The sequence below is a fragment of the Protopterus annectens genome, chromosome 6.part0, assembly GCF_019279795.1.
Source record: "Protopterus annectens isolate FY-2018-M chromosome 6.part0, PAN1.0, whole genome shotgun sequence".
Classification (NCBI taxonomy): Eukaryota; Metazoa; Chordata; order Ceratodontiformes; family Protopteridae; genus Protopterus; species Protopterus annectens.
The window spans coordinates 1,174,733,200-1,174,756,996 of NC_056737.1; the positions used below are offsets into that span (position 1 = coordinate 1,174,733,200).

The 23,797-nt window shown below is 41.9% G+C and overlaps 1 protein-coding gene across 2 annotated transcripts in view; it reads left to right on the forward strand.

Moving 5' to 3' along the window:
* SLC4A3 (solute carrier family 4 member 3) overlaps positions 1–23,797 on the forward strand; it is a 2,820,719-nt gene that overhangs the window by 2,638,136 nt on the left and 158,786 nt on the right. For both annotated transcript variants that reach the window (XM_044074803.1, XM_044074804.1), the window contains 2 exons: positions 1,862–1,951; positions 2,843–3,009. In XM_044074803.1, coding sequence (XP_043930738.1) covers positions 1,862–1,951; positions 2,843–3,009 — 257 coding nt within the window. The remainder of the gene's footprint in view (positions 1–1,861; positions 1,952–2,842; positions 3,010–23,797) is intronic.

Consider the following 23,797-nt stretch of genomic DNA (forward strand, 5'->3'; position numbering starts at 1 on the left):
ATGAAAACTCACTGGAGTACTCTGATCCTACATTATTCTCAATCTATTATGTCTTGTAGTACTTCAATGGTTTTAATAAAACTCTGTGTTACATTTTTGTTTAAATAATTCTATTGTTTAGCATAACATGACCTCCTATATAGTTTGTCAAGATTGTGACAGTGGCTACAGTATGCCTTCTCTTTCATCCCTTCTGAGAAGTAATTTAACTACACAAGTGACTTTGTATTGGTGATACTGTAGTCTGTGTGTGTGTGTGTGTGTGTGTGTGTGTGTGTGTGTGTGTGTGTGTGTGTGTGTGTGTGTGTGTGTGTGTGTGTGTGTGTCAGCAGGAGTCTGCTTTAAATGATATTTTTAAAAGGTTGTTGGCATAGAGACTTTCGATAACAGAAAATTTATGTTGTTGAAATGCCTATTAGCTGCTGGCACCTTTCCCTAGTAATGTCTTATTTCATCTCAGGGAAGCACACTAGGTTAACCACTTGTATTTTGTATTTTAGCCAGCCAACATTATTTTGTGATTGTATCACAATTTTCAGAGACCTTGTATACCTAACAATTTATTTAAACAGATCATTACTTATGTGGAACAGCTTTGTTAGGCGATGTTTTACAACAGTACCCCCTAGTTGTTTCGAGCAGGAATGGGCGTGGCTTTAATGATTGAGATGCCTAATGTTAGTGATGTAGCATGCAAATGATGCATGATTGACATGGCATGCAGATTTGCCTGTGACATCATGAATATTCATTGTTTACTGTAGTTTGCCTTCTTTCTCAAAGTAGTGCAATCTCAGAGTTGGTATAGTTAGGTTTTGGCATGAAAATAAATAAATAAATAAAATAAAAAAATAAAACATTGTAGATAAAGATAAAAAGTGAGCAGTCCCTCTTATAAAAGATAAGCAAAGTAAAAGACTATTTTGCCAGAAGTTTGCCAGTTTCTCATTTTGGCAGTTTATTCAGTTTAACAATGACGTTCCAACAGTAACGGTCAGGAGATAATGTGACTATTTCACAAAATTGTGTTTAAATATGATTTTTTTATTGTGTGTATTTTTTTGGATTTCTATTACTTGGATTAATATTCTTTGTTGGGTACTGGCTCTGGGTTCTGGGATTAATGCACCTTACATTAATTTCACTTATGCAAATATAGCTTTGTTAGGAAGTGGGTCTGTGTGTTTATTTTTTAGGAAGAAATGATCCGCAACTTTTGCTGCATGTTGGTATCTGCCATTAAACACACCAGTAACGGAATCCTTGTCTGGTGCCTCATTTATGATGATTCTTCATACAGCAGTTAGATATAAATTAAAGAGTGTCAGGTAATGTTTACGGCATGCCGGTAATAACTAATGAATATTCATGCTAATGTCCTCATCATCTTCATGTTTATTCATGTGGTCAACCTGTTGGGTGGGTTTGGGCGGGGCTTTGCTACTGTGCATCGGGGGGTACTGTTGTACAACAGTGCCCTTTGTTACTTATACACTTTTGGCTAGTATTTATTGTTAAGCAGATATTTACATTGTAGTTTTCACTTGATTTTACTTGTAGAAACGGTGGATGTTCATTTAGCTATGTAGAAGAGACAAAGTGTGCAATTGTTTTGTGGCACCTTTACAGTAAAAGTGATATAGTAGTTAATTAGTATTTATAATACTTCTGTTTGGTTTCTCTGACTCACAGACATGCCTTATAATTTGTAGCTTTTAAGTATGTAACAAGTGACGAATGCTAAATAATTCATATTAAAGTGAATCTTCTGTGCAGTAGGGTAAAAGTTTGATTATAAATTCCATGGTGTCATACCCTTAAGAAATCCTACAGTTGGCTTTTCTTTTTAATTGTATTTCAGGTGCGACGTATAATTGGCGACTTTGGAATACCTATTGCTATCTTGTTAATGGTTTTGGTAGACCATGCTATAACAGATACCTACCTGCAGGTTAGTTTTTTGCCTAAATTTTGTGTTTACACTGCAAACATTGGTTTTATACTTGCTTCAGTGTATCACTTCTCTGCCCAATGCTTATAGTACTGAAATAACTTTAGTGTAGAAATAAACCAGTAGGCAATGTGCAGAACGCATTTTAAACAGCTTATTTAACCAGGATAGAAAAAGCAGGTCAATTAAGAGATTTTAACATGTTCTGCTCGTTTGGCATAGAATTTTGTCTGGCAGTAGACTGAATACTTTGTCCTACTCAAAGGATTATAAGCTACTAGCATTATTTATTTATGCATTTGTTTGATTATTTATTTATTTTTTACCATAAATATACTTTTGGTAAGGTGTCTGTTTAGATGTACACATCATCTAGAATAAAACTAAATGTAAATTCAATTCACAAGTGCTTAGGAAGGAATGTTTTGTTTTGAAAATAACTAGTTCCATAACAATAGTAACCATACAAAGTTTGACAAGGGCAATGTTATGAAAGGACAATGTATAAGACTCTTTGGTTCAGCTAGTAAGGATATTTACAAACTGCATTGCAGAATATAATGCAGAGGATTTATCAGGAGGTTCATGAAATGATGTTTCTTGTGCAGTAGGTACTGTATGTGATAAATTCTATGAATACGAACAGCAATACAAAGAAGTCATGCAAAATATCAGCCATGTCTATTAAATGATTGCAAACAGCTTTGCAAGCAACACATCCATCATTACTATCTGAATAATCCAGACCAACATTGCTTATTTCAGCAGCAAAGTGCATTGTGTCTGAATTTTTATGTGGAGAAAAGATTGATGTATAAGGTATTTAAATTGAGATATTATTTTGGTAACTCAAAAAGTAATTTATTCTCAATTGCAAAACTCTTTCTGCAGAAGCTGAATGTACCATCAGGACTGTCAGTAACTTCACCAGATAAGCGTGGCTGGTTCATTAACCCTCTAGGCCAGAAGCAGCCTTTCCCTCTCTGGCTGATGTTTGCTTCTGTGATCCCAGCACTTTTGGTTTTCATCCTCATTTTTATGGAGACACAGATCACTGCGTAAGTTAATCACATTTATTCTTTAAAGTTGTCTATGCTGTATTTTTCATTACTGTCACTTAGGGAAATGAAATCTGAAATCTACCCCTGAAATACAGTGAACTCAGGGAGAAAATGTATTAGAAATAACTAAGTACTGTGGAGGCTAATATGAATGGAAACACCTTAATATGTTTCATTCTAGTCTTCTCTGCTTTATATGGCCCAGAAGAGATGTTGCTTGGTCAGGTAAAATGAAAGCTGAAATCAAATAGAATTGTGTGAGTTTCAACACATCCAGGGATGGTACAATTAATATTTTCTGTATGTTTTACTGACTGTTTCCACAAGTATGAGAAAAATGCTTTCATAGTACTTTGTTCAAATAAAAAACTCTTAAGGAATGAAGAAGACAGATATTACTTGCAATTTTGTTAGGAACATAAGTATTATTGTCATCACAATCTACAGAATTATGTAAAGCAGTGAGGCCTTTCTGCAGTGGTGTACACACCATAACTGATATGTATATCATCACAATCTACAGAATTATGTAAAGCAGTGAGGCCTTTCTGCAGTGGGCTACACACCATAACTGATATGTATATCATCACAATATACAGAATTATGTAAAGCAGTGAGACCTTTCTGCAGTGGTGTACACACCATAACTGATATGTATATCATCACAATATACAGAATTATGTAAAGCAGTGAGGCCTTTCTGCAGTGGTGTACATGCCATAACTGACATGTATGTCATCACAATCTACAGAGTTATGTAAAGCAATGAGGCCTTTCTGCAGTGGTGTACACGCCATAACTGATATGTATATCATCACAGTCTACAGAATTATGTAAAGCAGTGAGGCCTTTCTGCAGTGGGTCTACACACCATAACGTATATGTATATCATCACAAAATACAGAATTATGTAAAGCAGTGAGGCCTTTCTGCAGTGGTGTACATGCCATAACTGACATGTATGTCATCACAATCTATAGAGTTATGTAAAGCAGTGAGGCCTTTCTGCAGTGGTGTACACGCCATAACTGACATGTATGTCATCACAATCTACAGAGTTATGTAAAGCAATGAGGCCTTTCTGCAGTGGTGTACACGCCATAACTGATATGTATATCATAGCAATCTACAGAATGATGTAAAGCAGTGAGGCCTTTCTGCAGTGGGTCTACACACCATAACTGATAAGTATATAATCACAATATACAGAATTATGTAAAGCAGTGAGGCCTTTCTGCAGTGGTGTACACGCCATAACTGATATGTATATCATCACAATCTACAGATTATGTAAAGCAGTGAGGCCTTTCTGCAGTGGTCTACATGCCATAACTGGTCTGTATATCATCGCAATCTGCAGAGTTATGTAAAGCAGTGAGATCTTTCAGCAGTGGTCTACATGCCATAACTGATATGTATATCATCACAGTCTACAGAATTATGTAAAGCAGTGAGGCCTTTCTGCAGTGGTCTACACACCATAACTGATATGTATATCATCACAGTCTACAGAATTATGTAAAGCAGTGAGGCCTTTCTGCAGTGGTGTACATCCCATGACTGATATATATATCATCACAATCTACAGATTATGTAAAGCAGTGAGGCCTTTCTGCAGTGGTGTACATGCCATAACTGATATGTATATCATCACAGTCTACAGAATAATGCAAAGCAGTGAGGCCTTTCTGCAGTGGTATATATGCCATAACTGATATGTATATCATTACAATCTACACAGTTACGTAAAGCAGTGAGGCCTTTCTGCAGTGGTGTACACACCATACACGCCACAACTGATATGTATATCATCACAATATACAGAATTATGTAAAGCAGTGAGGCCTTTCTGCAGTGGTATATATGCCATAACTGATATGTATATCATCACAATATACAGAATTATGTAAAGCAGTGAGGCCTTTCTGCAGTGGTCTATATGCCGTAACTGATATGTATATCATCACAGTCTGCAGAATTATGTAAAGCAGTGAGACCTTTCTGCAGTGGTCTACACACCATAACTGATATATAGATATATGTATGGATCCTGGTAACATTGTTGAATGGTGATGTATAGATATATGTATGGATCTGGGTAACTTTGTTGAATGGTGTTGTATTGATATATGTATGGATCTGGGTAACTTTGTTGAATGGTGATGCATAGATATATGTATGGATCCTGGTAACTTTGTTGAATGGTGATGTATAGATATATGTATGGATCCTGGTAACTTTGTTGAATGGTGATGTATAGATATATGTATGGATCCTGGTAACTTTGTTGAATGGTGATGTATAGATATATGTATGGATCCTGGTAACTTTGTTGAATGGTGATGTATAGATATATGTATGGATCCTGGTAACATTGGTGAATGGTGATGTATAGATATATGTATGGATCTGGGTAACTTTGTTGAATGGTGATGTATTGATATATGTATGGATCTGTGTAACTTTGTTGAATGGTGATGTATAGATATATGTATGGATCCTGGTAACATTGTTGAATGGTGATGTATTGATATATGTATGGATCTGTGTAACTTTGTTTAATGGTGATGTATAGATATATATATGAATCCTGGTAACTTTGTTGAATGGTGATGTATAGATATATGTATGGATCCTGGTAACTTTGTTGAATGGTGATGTATAGATATATGTATGGATCCTGGTAACTTTGTTGAATGGTGATATATAGATATATGTATGGATCCTGGTAACTTTGTTGAATGGTGATGTATAGATATATGTATGGATCCTGGTAACTTTGTTGAATGGTGATGTATAGATATATGTTTGGATCCTGGTACCTTTGTTGAATGGTGATGTATATATATATGTATTGATCCGTGTAACTTTGTTGAATGGGGTTGTATAGATATATGTATGGATGCGGGTTACTTTGTTGAATGGTGATGTATAGATATATGTATGCATCCTGGTAACTTTGTTGATTGGTGATGCATAGATAAATGTTTGGATCCTGGTAACTTTGTTGAATGGTGATGTATAGATATATCTATGGATCCTGGTAACTTTGTTGAATGGTGATGTATAGATATATGTATGGATCCTGATAACTTTGTTGAATGGTGATGTATAGATATATGTTTGGATCCTTTTAACTTTGTTGAATGGTGATGTGTAGATATATGTATGGATCCTGGTAATTTTGTTGAATGGTGATGTATAGATATATGTATGGATCCTGGTAACTTTGTTGAATGGTGATGTATAGATATATGTATGGATCCTGGTAATTTTGTTGAATGGTGATATATAGATATATGTATGGATCCTGGTAACTTTGTTGAATGGTGATGTATAGATATATGTTTGTATCCTGGTAACTTTAATGAATGGTGATTTATAGATATATGTAGGGATCCGGGCTACTTTGTTGAATGGTGATGTATAGATATATGTATGTATCCAGGTTACGTTGTTGAATGGTGATGTATCGATATATGTATGGATCCTGATAACTTTGTTGAATGGTGATATATAGATATATGTATGGATCCTGGTAACTTTGTTGAATGGTGATGTATAGATATATGTATGGATCCTGGTAACTTTGTTGAATGGTGATGTATAGATATATGTATGGATGCGGGTAACTTTGTTGAATGGTGATGTATAGATATATGTATGGATGCGGGTAACTTTGTTGAATGGTGATGTATAGATATATGTATGGATCCGGGTTACTTTGTTGAATGGTGATGTATAGATATATGTGTGGATCCTGGTAACTTTGTTGATTGGTGATGTATAGATATATGTATGGATCCTGGTAACTTTGTTGAATGGTGATGTATAGATATATGTATGGATCCTGGTAACTTTGTTTAATGGTGATGTATAGATATATGTATGGATGCGGGTAACTTTGTTGAATGGTGATATATAGATATATGTATGGATCCTGGTAACTTTGTTGAATTGTGATGTATAGATATATGTTTGGATCCTGGTAACTTTGTTGAATAGTGATATATAGATATATGTATGGATCCTGGTAACTTTGTGGAATGGTGATGTATAGATATATGTATGGATACGGGTTACTTTGTTGAATGGCGATGTATAGATATATGTTTGGATCCTGGTAACTTTGTTGAATGGTGATGTATAGATATATGTATGGATCCTGGTAACTTTGTTGAATGGTGATGTATAGATATATGTATGGATCCTGGTAACTTTGTTGAATGGTGATGTATATATATATATATATATGGATCCTGGTAACTTTGTTGAATGGTGATGTATAGATATATGTATGGATCCTGGTAACTTTGTTGAATGGCGATGTATAGATATATGTTTGGATCCTGGTAACTTTGTTGAATGGCAATGTAGAGACATATGTTTGGATCCTGGTAACTTTGTTTAATGGTGATGTATAGATATATGTTTGGATCCTGGAAACTTTGTTGAATGGTGATGTGTAGATAGATGTATGGATCCTGGTAACTTTGTTGAATGGTGAGGTATAGATTTATGTATAGATCCTGGTAACTTTGTTGAATGGTGATTTATAGATATATGTTTGGATCCTGGTAACTTTGTTGAATGGTGATGTATAGATATATGTTTGGATCCTGGTAACTTTGTTGAATGGTGATGTATAGATATATGTATGGATCCTGGTAACTTTGTTGAATGGTGATGTGTAGATATATGTATGGATCCTGGTTACTTTGTTTACTGGTGAGGTATAGATATATGTATGGATCCTGGTAACTTTGTTGCATGGTGATGTATAGATATATTTATGGATCCTGGTAACTTTGTTGAATGGTGATGTGTAGATATATGTATGGATCCTGGTTACTTTGTTTACTGGTGAGGTATAGATATATGTATGGATCCTGGTAACTTTGTTGCATGGTGATGTATAGATATATGTATGGATCCTGGTAACTTTGTTGAATGGTGATATATAGATATATGTATCGATCCTGATAACTTTATTGAATGGTGATATATGTATCGATCCTGATAACTTTGTTGAATGGTGATTAAGAAGTTATGTACTCACCATAACGTTCCATCTGAGTAGCTAAACTTTATTTGTCTTCAACCTTTGGGAATCGGATCCGACCTCAGATCCGAGCCGGCAATCTTTCATAGCTTAGATCCAAGCTCCTAGCTCCTCCCCTTCACCCATAATCCCCTGCCAACCCTGACTGACCTCAGATCAAGTTTGCCCATAACCAATAAGGCTGAGAAAGGAAACTAATTACCTTCCTTAAAGGACTGGATAAAACCTCTTGCCAAATAACATCCGAAGGTCAGGGGGAAGGAGGGTGGGACGGTTGCAGACAAATGAAATTTACCTACTCAGATGGAACTTTATGGTGAGTACATAACTTCTTAATCTAAAGTAGTTAACTTCATTTGTCAGCAACTTTTGGGACAGAGTACCCAGCTACCTGGACCTTGGTCGGCCTTCATGGAAGGATGTTTCGGAGCACTGCAGAGCCAAAGGATGCTCTCCCTCTAGAGATAATATCCAATTTATAATGGTTGATGAAGGTATGAGGTGAAGCCCAAGTGGCTGCTGAACAAATATCATCCAGGTATACTCTAGACCAAAAGGCAGCAGAAGTAGACATGGACCGAGTAGAGTGGGCACGGACTCCCTGAGGTGTGGACCTGCCAGAACTTTCATACGCCAAAAGGATGCATTGCGAAATCCACCTCGACAAGGTGACCTTTGAGACAAATTTACCTAAATTAAATTTGGCAAAGGAGACGAACAACTGGTCGGATTGTCTATGACCAGCCATTCTATGAATGTAAAAACGCATCTGTCTATGCACATCTAAAGAATGTAGTTTGTATTCTCCTTTGTTCTGGTATTCAGGAAAGAAAACTGGCAGATTAATGGATTGGTTAATATTTGCCTCGGAAGCGATCTTAGGAAGGAATGAGGGATTGGACCTGAGGTAATCCCTATCCTTGTAGAAGGTCAAATAAGGAGGTTTTACACATTAGGCTTGAAGTTCAGAGACCCTCCTTGCTGAATTAATAGCGACAAGAAAGGCGGTTTTCCATGACAAATGTTTGAGATCAGCTGAAGCTGCAGGTTCAAAGGGGGGAGCTGTCAAGGCCTGAAGTACTAAAGTCAAATCCCAGGGAGGCACTACTTCCTTTATTGGAGGTCTGAGTAGGAAGGTGCCCTTCAGAGAGGTCTTACATAACTTCTTGGTGATCAATGGACCCAGTTTATGTCCCTCGTGGTAATGAGAGATAGCTGCTAGTTGAACTTTGACTGTGGAACATCTAGCCCCCAGATGAAAAAGCCCTGAAAGGAAATCCAAAACAGCGGGCAACGGAGCTGTGAAATGGTCCAGGTTCTGACGCTCCGCCCGAATAGCGAAACATCTCCATTTCCTACTATAGACTTTCCTAGTAGAAGGCTTGTGTGCTGCTGCTACTAGGATAGCTTTACCTGGGGAGGAGATACCAGGAGTCCTAGCTACGAGTGGAACTGGAGCAACCAAGCCGTAAGCTTGAGATTGTCCAGGTTCGGAACTGGGAGGCCTAGGGGGTGGGAAATCAGATCCGGGAGGGGGTCTAGAATCCAAGGCGGATTCACCAGATGAGACCAGAGGTAAGGGAACCAAGCTTGATGAGGCCAGAATGGGGCAATGAGGATCATTTTCCTCCCCAACCAACTGGCTTTCTGTAGAAGCTTCAGCATCAGAAGTAGAGGGGGGTAAGCATAGAGTAGACCGGGAGGCCAAGTATGCACCAGAGCGTCTCTTGGGGATTCCCCGGCAGGGGGAATTAGAGCAAAGTAGCTGTTGCATTTCATGTTTGAAGGAGAGGCAAAGAGATCACAACAGGGTCATCCATATACGGCAAATATCTGCTTCGCTACCTGGGGATTGAGAGACCACTCGTAAGGAGACAGTATGGTGCGACTGAGTTTGTCCACCAGGATGTTGGACCGTCCCAGAATGTGCATTGCAATAAGAAATCGGTTGGTGGAGATCGCCCATTCCCACACTCTCATAGCTTCTCGACAGAGTGGGTAGGACCTGGTTCCCCCCTGTTTGTTGATGTACCAGACTACAGACATGTCTGACTGAACTGCAACTGTTCCTGTAGGAAGAAGGCTTTGAAGTGCTTGCAACGACAACAGCACTGCCCTCATCTCTAGAACATTTATGTGCAATGAGGTCTCTGTATCGTTCCACATGCCTTGGACCATCCTGCCCGCATAATGCCCCCCCCACCCAAGGTGAGAGGCATCCGTGGTCACCGTGGTGAGTGGAGGGGCCATGGAGAAATGGCGTCCCGCTTGGAGTTCCGGTGATTGCAACCACCATGCGAGAGCCCTTTTGCAAGCCTTGCTGAGGGGAATGGGGTGACTGAGAGGGTATCGACGGAAGGACCATTGGACTTGGAGAGTCCACTGCAAAACCCTCATGTTCAGGTGAGCCATGGGGAGCAGGGTAATTGCGGCCGCCATGGAGCCCAGCGCCCTCAGGACCAATCCCACCGGGAGAGCCGATGATAGTAAAATGGCCCGCACATGTAGCCTCAGGGTGTGAAGTCGCTTGGTGGTTAAGAAGGCTAGTAAGTTGTTGGTGTCTAATCTGACCCCGATAAAGTCTAACACCTGAGTCGGGTTGAGAAAGGATTTGTCTGTGTTGATGGTGATCCCCAGCTGGGGAGCAAGGTGGAGAAAGTAATTCCCGGCTGAGCAGAGTAGATGCCTTGTTGGGGCATTCAGGAGCCAGTCGTCTAGGTATGGAAACACCTGCATTCCTTGGAGCCTCAGGTGGGCCGCTATCACTGCTAATACTTTGGTGAACACCCTGGGGGCTGAGGTGAAACTGAAGGGAAGGACCCTGAACTGATAATGACTGGCTCCTAGCCAGAAGCGGAGAAACCTCCTGGATCGTTTGTCCATCAAAATGTGGTAATACGCATCCTTGAGTTCTATCGAGCACATCCAGTCTCTGTCCCACAACAGGGGGAGAATGGATTGAAGAGTGACCATCTGGAACTTCTCTTTGGTTACTGACAGGTTTAGGAGGGAGAGATCGAGGATTGGCCTTAGGTCCCCCATCTTTTTTGGCACCAAAAAGAACCTAAAGTAGTAACCCGATCCGAACTGGTCTGGGGGGACGTGTTGGATGGCTCTTTTTCCTAAGAGCTGTTGAATCTCCGCAGCTGCAGCCGCCCTCTGATTGGGTGGGATGTCGGGGAGGTGTTTGGGTTGGTGAGGGATGTGAAAAAAGGGAATTTGGTATCCTCTGGATATGATGCGAAGCACACAGCGGTCTGTTGTGATGGACTCCCAAGCTGCCAGGTGCCTTGAAAAATGTCCCCCGACTGCCTGCAGAGAGGAGCAGCTGGGCAGCCCCCCAGGGTTGCTGGGTGGGCCGGTCAGAGAAAGCTTCTCTGGACCCACCATTCCTCGGGCCCCCTCTGCCTCTAGGGCGGCATCCACCCTGTCCTCCTCTGCCATGGAAGGACTGGGGATCCGGAGCAGACTGGGATTGTTGCGACTTCCGGAACCACATCTTCTTCTGTCCCTTTTGGTTCTTGGAGAAGGACCTCTGGGGAGCAGAGAAGCGGACTCCAATGGCAGACAGCATCTTCCCGTCCTTTTCGCTCTTGACCAAAGTCTCGCGAATGGTCTTGCCAAACAGGGCAGAACCATCGAAAGGGGCATTCTCAAATGACACCTTGAAGGGTTCCGCGAAATCGCAATGCCAGAGCCAGGCCTGATGTCGCATGACGAGGCCTGCTCCGCTGGCTCTAGCGGCTTCCTCTGTGGCATGGGACAACAGCTGCATAGAGTTGTTAGATATGGACCTGAGAGTGGCCATCCGAGTGGAGTACAACCGTTTGTCCTCCACCAACATGGACTCTGGGGACGACGCAGCGTACTCTTTGATAAGGTCCCGCTGCAGTCGAATAACATGTGCCATGTAGTTCAGAGTCCTCACCGAGAAGGTTGCTGAACTAAAGGCCCACTTCCCTAAACGGTCCATCAAACGGGACTCCATGCTCGGTGGATGGACCGAGAGACTCTCCTGAGCTAATGGTGATGTATAGATATGTGTATGGATCCTGGTAACTTTGTTGAATAGTGATGTATAGATATATGTATGGATCCTGGTAACTTTGTTGAATGGTGATGTATAGATATATGTATGGATCTGGGTAACTTTGTTGAATGGTGATGTATAGATATATGTATGGATCCGGGTTACTTTGTTGAATGGTGATGTATAGATATATGTATGGATCCGGGTTACTTTGTTGAGTGGTGATGTATAGATATATGTATGGATCCTGGTAACTTTGTTGAATGTTGATGTATATATATATGTATGGATCCTGGTAACTTTGTTGAATGGTGATGTATAGATATATGTATGGATCCTGGTAACTTTGTTGAATGGTGATTAAGAAGTTATGTACTCAGCATAACGTTCCATCTGAGTAGGTGGCTTCATTTGTCTGCAACCGTTGGTGTCTTGGATCCGATATCGGATCCGAGCCGGCAACTTATTTTACAGCTATGGATCCGAGCTCCTAGCTCCTCCCCTCACCCATAATCCCCTGCCTACCCCAAATGACCTCAAGTTTGCCCTAATACATATACCTGGAAAGGTATCCCAACAGGAAAAAGCAGGATAATACAAACAAAACTAACTCTTCTGAAGGCCAGGGGGAATGAGGGGGGGATGGTTGCAGACAACTGAAACCACCTACTCAGATGGAATGTTATGGTGAGTACATAACTTCTTAATCTGCAGTAGGGACTTCACTTGTCAGCAACCTTTGGGACTGAGTCCCCAGCTACCTGAATCTTGGGCGGCCATCATGGAAGGATGTTTCGGAGCACTGTGGAGCCACAGGATGCTCTCCCTCTGGAAATGACGTCCAGTTTGTAGTGGTTGATAAAGGTATGAGATAAGGCCCAAGTGGCTGCCAAGCAAATATCATCCAAGGGAACTCTAGATCTAAAGGCAGCAGAATTAGATATGGAGCGAGTAGAATGTGCACGGACTCCCTGAGGTGCGGGCCTCCCAGAAGCTTCATAAGCTAGAAGAATACATTGGGAAATCCAGCGTGATAAGGTGACCTTCTTAATGGCCTTACCCAAACTGAATTTGGCAAAGGAAATGAACAGCTGATTGGATTGTCTGTGACCAGCAGTCCTATGAATATAGAAATGCAGCTGCCTGTGCACATCTAAAGAATGCAGCTTGTACTCTCCTTTATTTTGATAATTAGGAAAGAAAACTGGTAAGTTGATGGACTGATTGATATTGGTTTCTGAGGCCACCTTGGGTAGGAAGGAGGGATTGGTCCTGAGGTACACTCTATCCTGATGAAAAAACAAGTAAGGGGGTTTCACGGAAAGAGCTTGAAGTTCCAAAACTCTTTTCACTGAAGTGATGGCTACCAGGAATGCTGTTTTCTAAGACAGATATTTAAGTTCAGCTGAGGCAGCTGGTTCAAAGGGAGAAGCAGTCAAGGCTTGAAGAACTAGTGATAGATCCCAAGGGGGTACGGCTTCGTTGATAGGGGGCTTGAGCAGAAAAGTACCCTTGAGGAAGATTTTACATAGTTTAGCTGACATCAAAGGACCTGTCTCATGTCCCACATGGTAATGGGAGATGGCTGCCAATTGTACCTTGACTGTCGAACAGCTAGCCCCTTGCTGAAAAAGTCCAGTGAGGAAGTCCAACACAGACATTAACGGAGCAGTGAAGGGGTCCAAATTATGATGTTCCACCCAGATGGAAAAGCACCTCCATTTACTGCGGTAAATTTTCCTGGTGGAAGATTTATGCGCTGCCACCAAGATGGCTTTGACTGGTGAAGAGATGCCGGGAGTCCTGATTAAGAGTGGAACTGGAGCAGCCAAGCTGTCAGCTTCAGGTTTTCCAGATTCGGGGTCGGTAAGCCTGATGGATGGGATATTAGATCCGGGCTGGGATCCAGAATCCAGGGAAGATTCACCAAGTGAGACCACAGGTAAGGAAACCAAGTTTGCCAAGGCCAGAATGGGGCAATGAGGATCATTCTGCTTCCCAACCGAGAGGCTTTCTGTAAGAGCTTTAGTATCAGGGGTAGAGGAGGATAGGCATAAAGTAGACCGTGCGGCCAAGCATGCACTAGAGCGTCTCTCGGGGCTTCCCCTGGTGGGGGAATCAGAGCGAAGAAGCTGTCGCATTTCGTATTTGAGGGAGAGGCAAAGAGTATATGAAACCACCGTAAAAGAGCAGGAACAACACCTCAAATCGATGCACAGAAGTTTATTCTGGTACCTCGGCTTCCACAACCTTCAAAGGAATAATCATTCACAGACAAATGCATCATTTTATATAAAGTTACACAATTGATTAATTAATTAATCATCTTAATTCATTAGAGACAACATAAATTAAAAGGGCCATACATAGAGGAAAAAACACAAGAAGGAATAACACACACCCCACACACTTAGTAAAGTGCTAATTTAGAAAAAACAGCTTAGGAAATAATTCTACCTGTAGATAACCAACTTTAAATAGTAAGATTATTTTCTAAGTTTAAACCTTTAGGTTTTAAAGTGCCAAAGTTTAGGATAAACATACTTTCCAATTTTAATAATTTATATAGGAAATTCCCATTATTACAACTGCCAGGTCTAGCCCACGTACCTCATATATTATTTCATTGCTAGAATTTGCATTAACTCACAATTATTTTTGTTGTGAAGAGAAGATATTCTTGCAAAAAGATGGTACTGCAATGGGTGCAAATTTTGCCCCCAGTTATGCGATACTATTTATGTCTTATTTTGAGACTACTTTTCTATATAGGCTAAAGTTTTTTCAGAACAATGTTGTGCTCTATTATAGATATATTGATGACTTGATCTTTGTATGTACAGGTAGTACCATTGAATTTGAGGGTTTTATTACTAGTTTACATGACAATAAATTTGGTCTTGAATTCACTTATGTTCTTAATAGAACTTCAATTCAGTTCTTAGATATTTCATTATATGTGGATTCTCACAATAGAGTACAATATAAACCTTATAGAAAAAGTACTGCTACTAATAATTTTCTTCATGCTACGAGTGCGCATCCAAGACATCTTATTGAAGCTTTACCCTATGGCGAATTCAAACGCACGTTTGAGCATACTTCTGAACCTAATTTGTTAGATTCTGAATTTAGGATGGTCACAAATAGGCTATTGGAGAGGGGCTATTCGGAAATTTCAATAAAGAATAGCAGTAATAGAGTGTGTAACCCTGATTCTTTTATTAGAAGGACTGATTTATTACATCAACAAGGGGAGATTAGATCTGTTACGAATGATGAGAATAGAATTTTTTATGTTAGTAAATATTTTCCTTTTTCTTCCTCTCTTAAAGAAATAGTAGATTTTTTGTGGCCTTTTGTTTATCATAATGATGAAATTGGCCATCTATTTCCTAGTAAGGTTTGTTTTTCATTTGGTAGATATGCAAACCTGAAAGGGAAATTAAAATTTAAATCTCAGATTAGGCTAAATAGAGAAAAAGTCATTTCATCAGGAAAGGGTATGTTCAAGTGTGGAAAATGTAAAATTTGCCAAAATGTTAGGAATTTAACAGGAAATTGTATCAATGGCATCAAATACCAAGCTATGGATATTTTCAATTGTAGATCTTGTGGGGTGGTTTATATTATAGGTTGTGGGTGTAACCCACCAAAATATTATATAGGACAAACTAAACGCCAATTAAAGTTAAGAATTATGGAACATATGGGTGACATTAGAAATGGGAGGATAGAAAGTCCAGTTTCAGAACATTTTAATATGTTACATAATGGGAAGTTGGACTCCTTCTTCTTTTGTGCCTTGGCTAGACCTGGCAGTTGTAATAATGGGAATTTCCTATATAAATTATTAAAATTGGAAAGTATGTTTATCCTAAACTTTGGCACTTTAAAACCTAAAGGTTTAAACTTAGAAAATAATCTTACTATTTAAAGTTGGTTATCTACAGGTAGAATTATTTCCTAAGCTGTTTTTTCTAAATTAGCACTTTACTAAGTGTGTGGGGTGTGTGTTATTCCTTTTTGTGTTTTTTCCTCTATGTATGGCCCATTTAATTTATGTTGTCTCTAATGAATTAAGATGATTAATTAATTAATCAATTGTGTAACTTTATATAAAATGATGCATTTGTCTGTGAATAATTATTCCTTTGAAGACTGTGGAAGCCGAGGTACCAGAATAAACTTCTGTGCATCGATTTGAGGTGTTGTTCCTGCTCTTTTACGGTGGTTTCGTATATTACTTGTTCTATTTGGTTGTGTTGTGGAGAGGCAAAGAGATTGCAGCAGGGTTGCCCCCATTTTGCAAATATTCGCTTCACTACTCGGTAGTTGAGAGACCACTCGTAAGGTGAAAGAATGGTGTGGCTGAATTTGTCTGCCAGAATGTTGGCCCATCCCGGAATGTGCATTGTGATCAGAAAGTGGTTGGTGGAGATCGCCCATTCCCACACCCTCATGGCCACTCGGCAGAGAGGGTAAGACCTGGTTCCCCCCTGTTTGTTGATGTACCAGACAACTGCCATGTTGTCTGTCTGTATCACAATCGTTCCTACAGGGAGAAGGTTCTGAAGTGCTTGCAACGCTAACAGCACCGCCCTCATCTCCAGAACATTGATATGCAGGGAGGTCTCTGTGTCGTTCCACATGCCTTGGACTGTTCTGCCTGAGCAATGCCCCCCCCACCCGAGGCAAGATGCGTCCGTGGTCACCGTGATGAGAGGAGGTGGAGCGCAGAAGGGTCAGCCTGTATGGAGGTCTGGGGACTGGAGCCACCATAATAGGGCCCTCCTGCAAGTCTTGCTGATAGAGATAGGGTGATTGAGAGGAAGAAGCTGAAAGGACCATTGTACTTGGAAGGTCCACTGTAGTACCCTCATATTTAGACGAGCGCATGGAAGAAGCTTTATTGCCGCTGCCATGGAGCCCAGCAACCTCAGGACCAATTCCGCCGGTGGAGCTTCTGATTGGAGGATGGCCCACACATGAAGTCTCAGATTCTGTAGTTGTTCCTAATTGAGGTAGGCTCGCAGACTTCTCGTATCCAATCTGGCCCCTATGAACTCTATCACTTGTGTCAGAGCAAGGGAGGATTTGTCCGTATTGATCGTGATGCCTAACTGGGGGGCTAGGCGGAGAAAAAAGTCTCTGGCTGAGCAGAGTAGATGCCTTGTTGGGGCGGTCAGGAGTCAGTCGTCCAGGTATGGGAAGACCTGCATTCCCTAGAGTCTCAGGTGGGCCGCTATCACTGCTAAAACTTTGGTGAACACCCTGGGGGCTGTGGTGAGGCCAAAGGGAAGGACCCTGAACTGATAGTGGCTGGCTCCCAGCCGAAAGTGGAGAAACCTCCTGGATCATCTGTCCATTAAAATGTGGTAGTACGCATCCTTGAGGTCTATTGAGCACATCCAGTCGTCCTCCCGCAAGAGGGAGAGAATGGATTGAAGAGTGACCATTCGGAATTTTTCCTTGGTTACCAACAGGTTCAAGAGGGAAAGGTCTAGAATCGGTCTCAAGTCCCCCGTCTTTTTTGGCACCAGAAAGAACCTGGAGTAAAACTCTAATCTGAGCTGGTCTGGGGGGATTGGTTGGATGCCTCTTTTTTCTAGCAGCTGCTGGATTTCTGAAACTGCAGCCTCCCTCTGACTGTGTGGTACATTGGGGAGGTTCCTGAGTCTGGGGACATGTTGCATTTGGATTATCTAACCTCTGGATATGATCCGAAGCACCCAGCAGTCTGACGTGATGGACTCCCATGCCACCAGATGCCTCGAGAAGCGCCCCCCGACTGACTCCAGAGTGGAGCAGTCGGGCAACCCTTCAGGGCTGTTGTGTGGGCCGATCAGAGAAAGATTCTCTGGACCCACAGTTTCTCGGGGCCCCTCTGCCTCTAGGGAGGCGTCCTCCCTGTCCTTCGCTGCAGCGGAAGGACTGGTTGTCCGGAGCAGGTTGGGAATGTTGCGATTTCCGGAACCACATCTTCTTCTGTCTCTTTTGGTTCTTGGAGAAGGACCTCTGGGGAGCAGAGAAGTGGACTCTGACAGCAGACAACGTCTTCCCGTCCTTCTTGCTCTGGACAAGTGTCTCGGGAACGGTCTTGCCAAACAAGGCAGAACCATCAAAGGGGGCATTCACAAAGGACGCCTTAAAGGGCTCCGCGAAGTCACAATGTCAGAGCCAGGCCTGGCATCTCATAACTAGGCCCTCTCCCCTAGCTCAAGTGGCTCCCTCAGTGGCATGGGACAACAGCCACATAGAGGTATTGGAAATAGATCTTAGAGTGGCCATATGAGTGGAGTACAACTGCTTGTCCTCCGCCGACATGGACTCTGGGGGGGAAGCAGCGTATTCTTTAATAAGATCTCGCTGCATCCTGATGAGACTGAGAAGGTCACTGAACTAAATACCTGCTTTCCAAGGTGATTCATCGAGCGGAACTCCTTGCTTGGTGGATGGACCGAAGGGCTCTCCTGTGCAAGTTCCCTCTTAGTGGCTGCCACCATCAACATGGCATCTACGGGGGGACCCCTGCTCCAGTGGGACCGGACTGCGGGGGGGCACAAAATCCTATCCGGGCATTTAGGGACTGGCTCCACAGTGTCCGGCTCCTTCCACACCCTGGTGGTAATAAGGTCCACCAGGGGGTCGGCCGGAGGGGACACCCAAGAGGTAGATGGGCCTGCTTCGAATGCCTCCAGAAACACAGACTCATCGGAGGAAGCCTTGGGGGCAGACCACCCCCCCGATCCTGAGCATTTCCATGATGTCTCCAAAGGAGACATCCTCAGGGGGGTGACCTTGGGGAGCCTTCCCCTTCATCTAAGTCCGTGTCCTCTGTTAAGGACTCGGGGGGAGTCCACGTGCCTCCTCTTACACTTATGCTTGTGAGGCACTTCCTCAGGGGGGCTGTCCAAGGAGGTATCACCAACAATATCCTGTTCCAATGGAACAACCTGGGACATCGAAGCAGGCTGTCCCTGTGGCCGGGTGATGGAAGCCTGACCCAGCAGAGAGGGAGTGCAGGGTGGAGTCGAGACAAGGGCTGAGGGTCCGGATGCTCTCGACAGAGCCCTCTCCACTACATCAAAGGCCAAGGGGGAGCTGCTCTCCCTGGGCTCCAAAAGCCGACTCCCACTCGGATCCGATGAAGGGATCGGAACTGGCACCGAGACCATTGGATCCGAGGGACCAGTGTGCTCCAACCTGGATGGAGCCGAAGGCACACTGAATCCCTTGGATCCAAAGCTCGCACGGCTCTGAGAGGTCGGATCCAATGATGGAACCGACAGACTCGAGGGCAGGATCGAATCCGAAGTACCCAGTACTGTCCACGCTGACCCACCCCCGGCTCCAACGCTGCCCGGCTCCAAGTGCTCTGAAACCAGGAAGCAGGTCAGTGAAGGAGCTATCGGAGGAAAAAAGTGTGTCGAGCTCCCCCCCGAAGGGGGGGAAGGCAAGAGCACCCCCATCTGCAGCTGGGCCTGGACGAACCTTCTCATCATCTGGTCCAAGTCTGCATCAGACAGGCTGTAGGTGGATCTCGACGAGGCCACCGAGGCAGGCCTGGAATGCCACCTCGATGACCTCGACGGAGATCAGGTCTCCTCCTCCTCGGGTCCCGGGGGAGAAGCAAGGTGATCGGAGCCAAGGAGGAGGAGACCTGGAAGCCATGGAGGGAGAAGCCTGCTTAGTGGGGGGACCGAAGCAGAGGCCTCAGCCCGCCGCTTGTGGTGCTTCTCCCTCTGTTTCTCCCACCTGGCTTCCCTCTCCTCCAGCGCCTTAGTGGGAGTTTGAATCCCGGCCGGGGGAAGGGGGGCAGGAGTGGCCACCACCACAGGCTGAGGAGGAGCCACGGGAGTAGCGGAGGCTGAAGCCGAATCCGGGGGCAGAAGTCCCACCAGGACCAGCTTGGACCTCCGCTCCTTCAGTGCCCTGGGGTTGAACCCTGCACAAATGGTACAGCCCGAGGACAGGTGTTCAACCCCAAGGCATTGAACACACTGAGTGTGGCCATCTGCCGGAGAGAGCTTATGGCCACAATCGGTGCACTTGAAGAAGATTGGTTTTGGGGCCTCTGACATAATAACCCAAACTAAATAAAACTACAGAAGCATGCTAGGCCTCAAATGCAAGCAACACACACACACACACACACACACACACACACATGCTAACGACCGGCGAGGGGAGGGTTAACTCTAAAAATTTAAGAATTAACAAAAGAAGGGAAACCTAACACATGCACATTGTTGAAACAATGAAAAATTACACTAATTTGACTAGAAACCGAGTCACTTATCTGAAAATTGCCAGGAGCTCGATATCCAGCGGTCACACCTAAGAGCGGCAAACTAGATCTGAGGTCACTTGGGGTTGGCAGGAGATTATGGGTGAGGGGAGGAACTAGGAGCTCGGATCCATAGCTGTATAATAAGTTGCTGGCTCGGATCCGATATCGGATCCAAGACCCCAAAGGTTGCTGAAAAATGAAGTCCCTACTCCAGATGTATAGATATATGTTTGGATCCTGGTAACTTTGTTGAATGGTGATGTATAGCTATACGTATGGATCCTGGTAACTTTGTTGAATGGTGATATATAGATATATGTATGGATCCAGGTAACTTTGTTGAATGGTGATGTATAGATATATGTATGGATCCGGGTAACTTTGTTGAATGGTGATGTATAGATATATGTATGGATCCGGGTTACTTTGTTTAATGGTGATGTATAGATATATGTATGGATCCTGGTAACTTTGTTCAATGGTGATGTATAGATATATGTATGGATCCAGGTAACTTTGTTGAATGGTGATGTATAGATATATGTATGGATCCTGGTAACTTTGTTGAATGGTGATGTATAGATATATGTATGGATGCGGGTAACATTGTTGAATGGTGATATATAGATATATGTATGGATCCTGGTAACTTTGTTGAATGGTGATGTATAGATATATGTATGGATCCTGGTAACTTTGTTGAATGGTGATGTATAGATATATGTATGGATCCTGGTAACTTTGTTGAATGGTGATGTATAGATATTTGTATGGATCCGTGTAATTTTGTTGAATGGTGATGTATAGATATATGTATGGAAGCGGGTTACTTTGTTGAATGGTGATGTATAGATATATGTATGGATCCGGGTTACTTTGTTTAATGGTGATGTATAGATATATGTATGGATCCTGGTAACTTTGTTTAATGGTGATGTATAGATATATGTATGGATCCTGGTAACTTTGTTGAATGGTGATGTATAGATATATGTATGGATCCTGGTAGCTTTGCTGAATGGTGATATATAGATATATTTATGGGTCCTGGAAACTCGGTTGAATGGTGCTGTATTGATATATTTATGGATCCTGGTAACTTTGTTGAATGGTGATGTATAGATATATGTATGGATCCTGGTAACTTTGTTGAATGGTGATGTATAGATATATGTGTGGATCTGGGTAACTTTGTTGAATGGTACTTTGGTTAGTATCTGTTTAATTGACACAGTTTGGTTGACTAAAGAGATGGTTGACGGGCATGTGAAATCAGCACTCCCCAGGAGGGAATATATCCTTTCCCCGTGGATTGTGTTTTTTTGTGTCTTTCGGCTTTTCCCGGTTAGGGATTGTGTCATCTGCTTTCTTTCTTTTTTTTTAAGTTTTGCATGCATCAGAATGAATTGTCAGTGCCTACATGCTGACATGTCGATGTATGTAATGTCCATCAGTTTGTTTTGACATTTCATTTTTTTATGTCAACATAAATCAATAATCAGATTCATATTATATATATAATATATATATTAGTGAGCTATGGTATGGGCAGTGCTCTCAGTCATGCTACATGACATTAGAAACAACCTGAGCTGGAAGACAACAAATATCAGTGGCACAAAGTGATATGGCTAATGACCATTCAAATATGGACAAAGCTTAACCTACATTAGACTCCTGGTGACACAGTGGAAATCATCACCTCATGGGACAATCATCTGCCAGGGACACCCTATAAAGCACAGGTTGAATGACTTATCACTTTAGTAAGCCTTGTGTCCATCACAATGTTTTACCCATGCCATTCTGGATAAGAACATATACTTTACTAAACATTTGATACTGGGTTGTTTATCAAGGGTTAACCTAACAAAATGTTATTATTTTCTAGCAAACTATCAACATTTCTACCCATTTGGTATATCTCATCTCTTTTAGACTATATATAAATTAAATATAAATTTCTTATATTTTGCACAACACATAGCTTGTTTCTAAAGTGCATTTTCTTTTTTTTTTCCTTCAAATGACTTTAAGTTAGTGATCAGCAAAGACTACACTGGCAACACTAGAGCAGTTTAATAATTATTTAAACATTGTGGCAAAAAGCAGTGATAGAACAGTAGCCTAATTAATGTCATTGATGCAGTAGATGTTACTTAAATAGAGAGAAAGGGTGACAGATAGATGCCTGTTATTGATACACAACAGCCAATAGCATGAGTCCCACCAGTTATTGATACATAACAGCCATTAACATGAATCCCACCTGTTATTGATACACAACAGCCAATAACATGAATCCCAGCTGTTATTGATACACAACAGCCAATAATGTGAGTCCCAACTGTTAATGATACACAAGAGCCAGTAACATGAGTCCCACCAGTTATTGATATACAACGGCCAATAACATGAGTCCCACCTGTTATTGATACACAATAGCCATTAATGTGAATCCCACCTGTTATTGATACACAACAGCCATAACGTGAATCCCACCAGTTATTGATACGTAACAGCCAATGACGAGTCCCATCTGTTATTGATACACAACAACCAAAAATTTAAGAATTAACAAAAAAAGGGAAACCTAACACACGCACACTGTTGAAACAATGAAAAATTACACTAATTTGACTAGAAACAGAGTCACCTATCTGAAAATTACCAGGAGCTCGATATCCAGCTGTCACACCTAAGAGCGGCAAACTAGATCTGAGGTCACTTGGGGTTGGCAGGAGATTATGGGTGAGGGGAGGAACTAGGAGCTTGGATCCATAGCTGTATAATATGTTGCCGGCTCGGATCCGATATCGGATCCAAGACCCCAAAGGTTGCTGACAAATGAAGTCCCTACTTCAGATGTGTAGATATATGTTTGGATCCTGGTAACTTTGTTGAATGGTGATGTATAGCTATATGTATGGATTCTGGTAGCTTTGTTGAATGGTGATATATAGATATATGTATGGATCTGGGTAACTTTGTTGAATGGTGATGTATAGATATATGTATAGATCTGGGTTACTTTGTTGAATGGTGATGTATAGACATATGTATGGATCCTGGTTACGTTGTTGAATGGTGATGTATAGATATATGTATGGATCCTGGTAACTTTGTTGAATGGTGCTGTATAGATATATGTATGGATCCTGGTAACTTTGTTGAATGGTGATGTATAGATATATGTATGGATCCGTGTAACTTTGTTGAATGGTGATGTATAGATATATGTATGGATGTGGGTAACTTTGTTGAATGGTGATGTATAGATATATGTATGGATCCGGGTTACTTTGTTGAATGGTGATGTATAGATATACGCATGGATCCTGGTAACTTTGTTTAATGGTGATGTATAGATATATGTATGGATCCTGGTTACGTTGTTGAA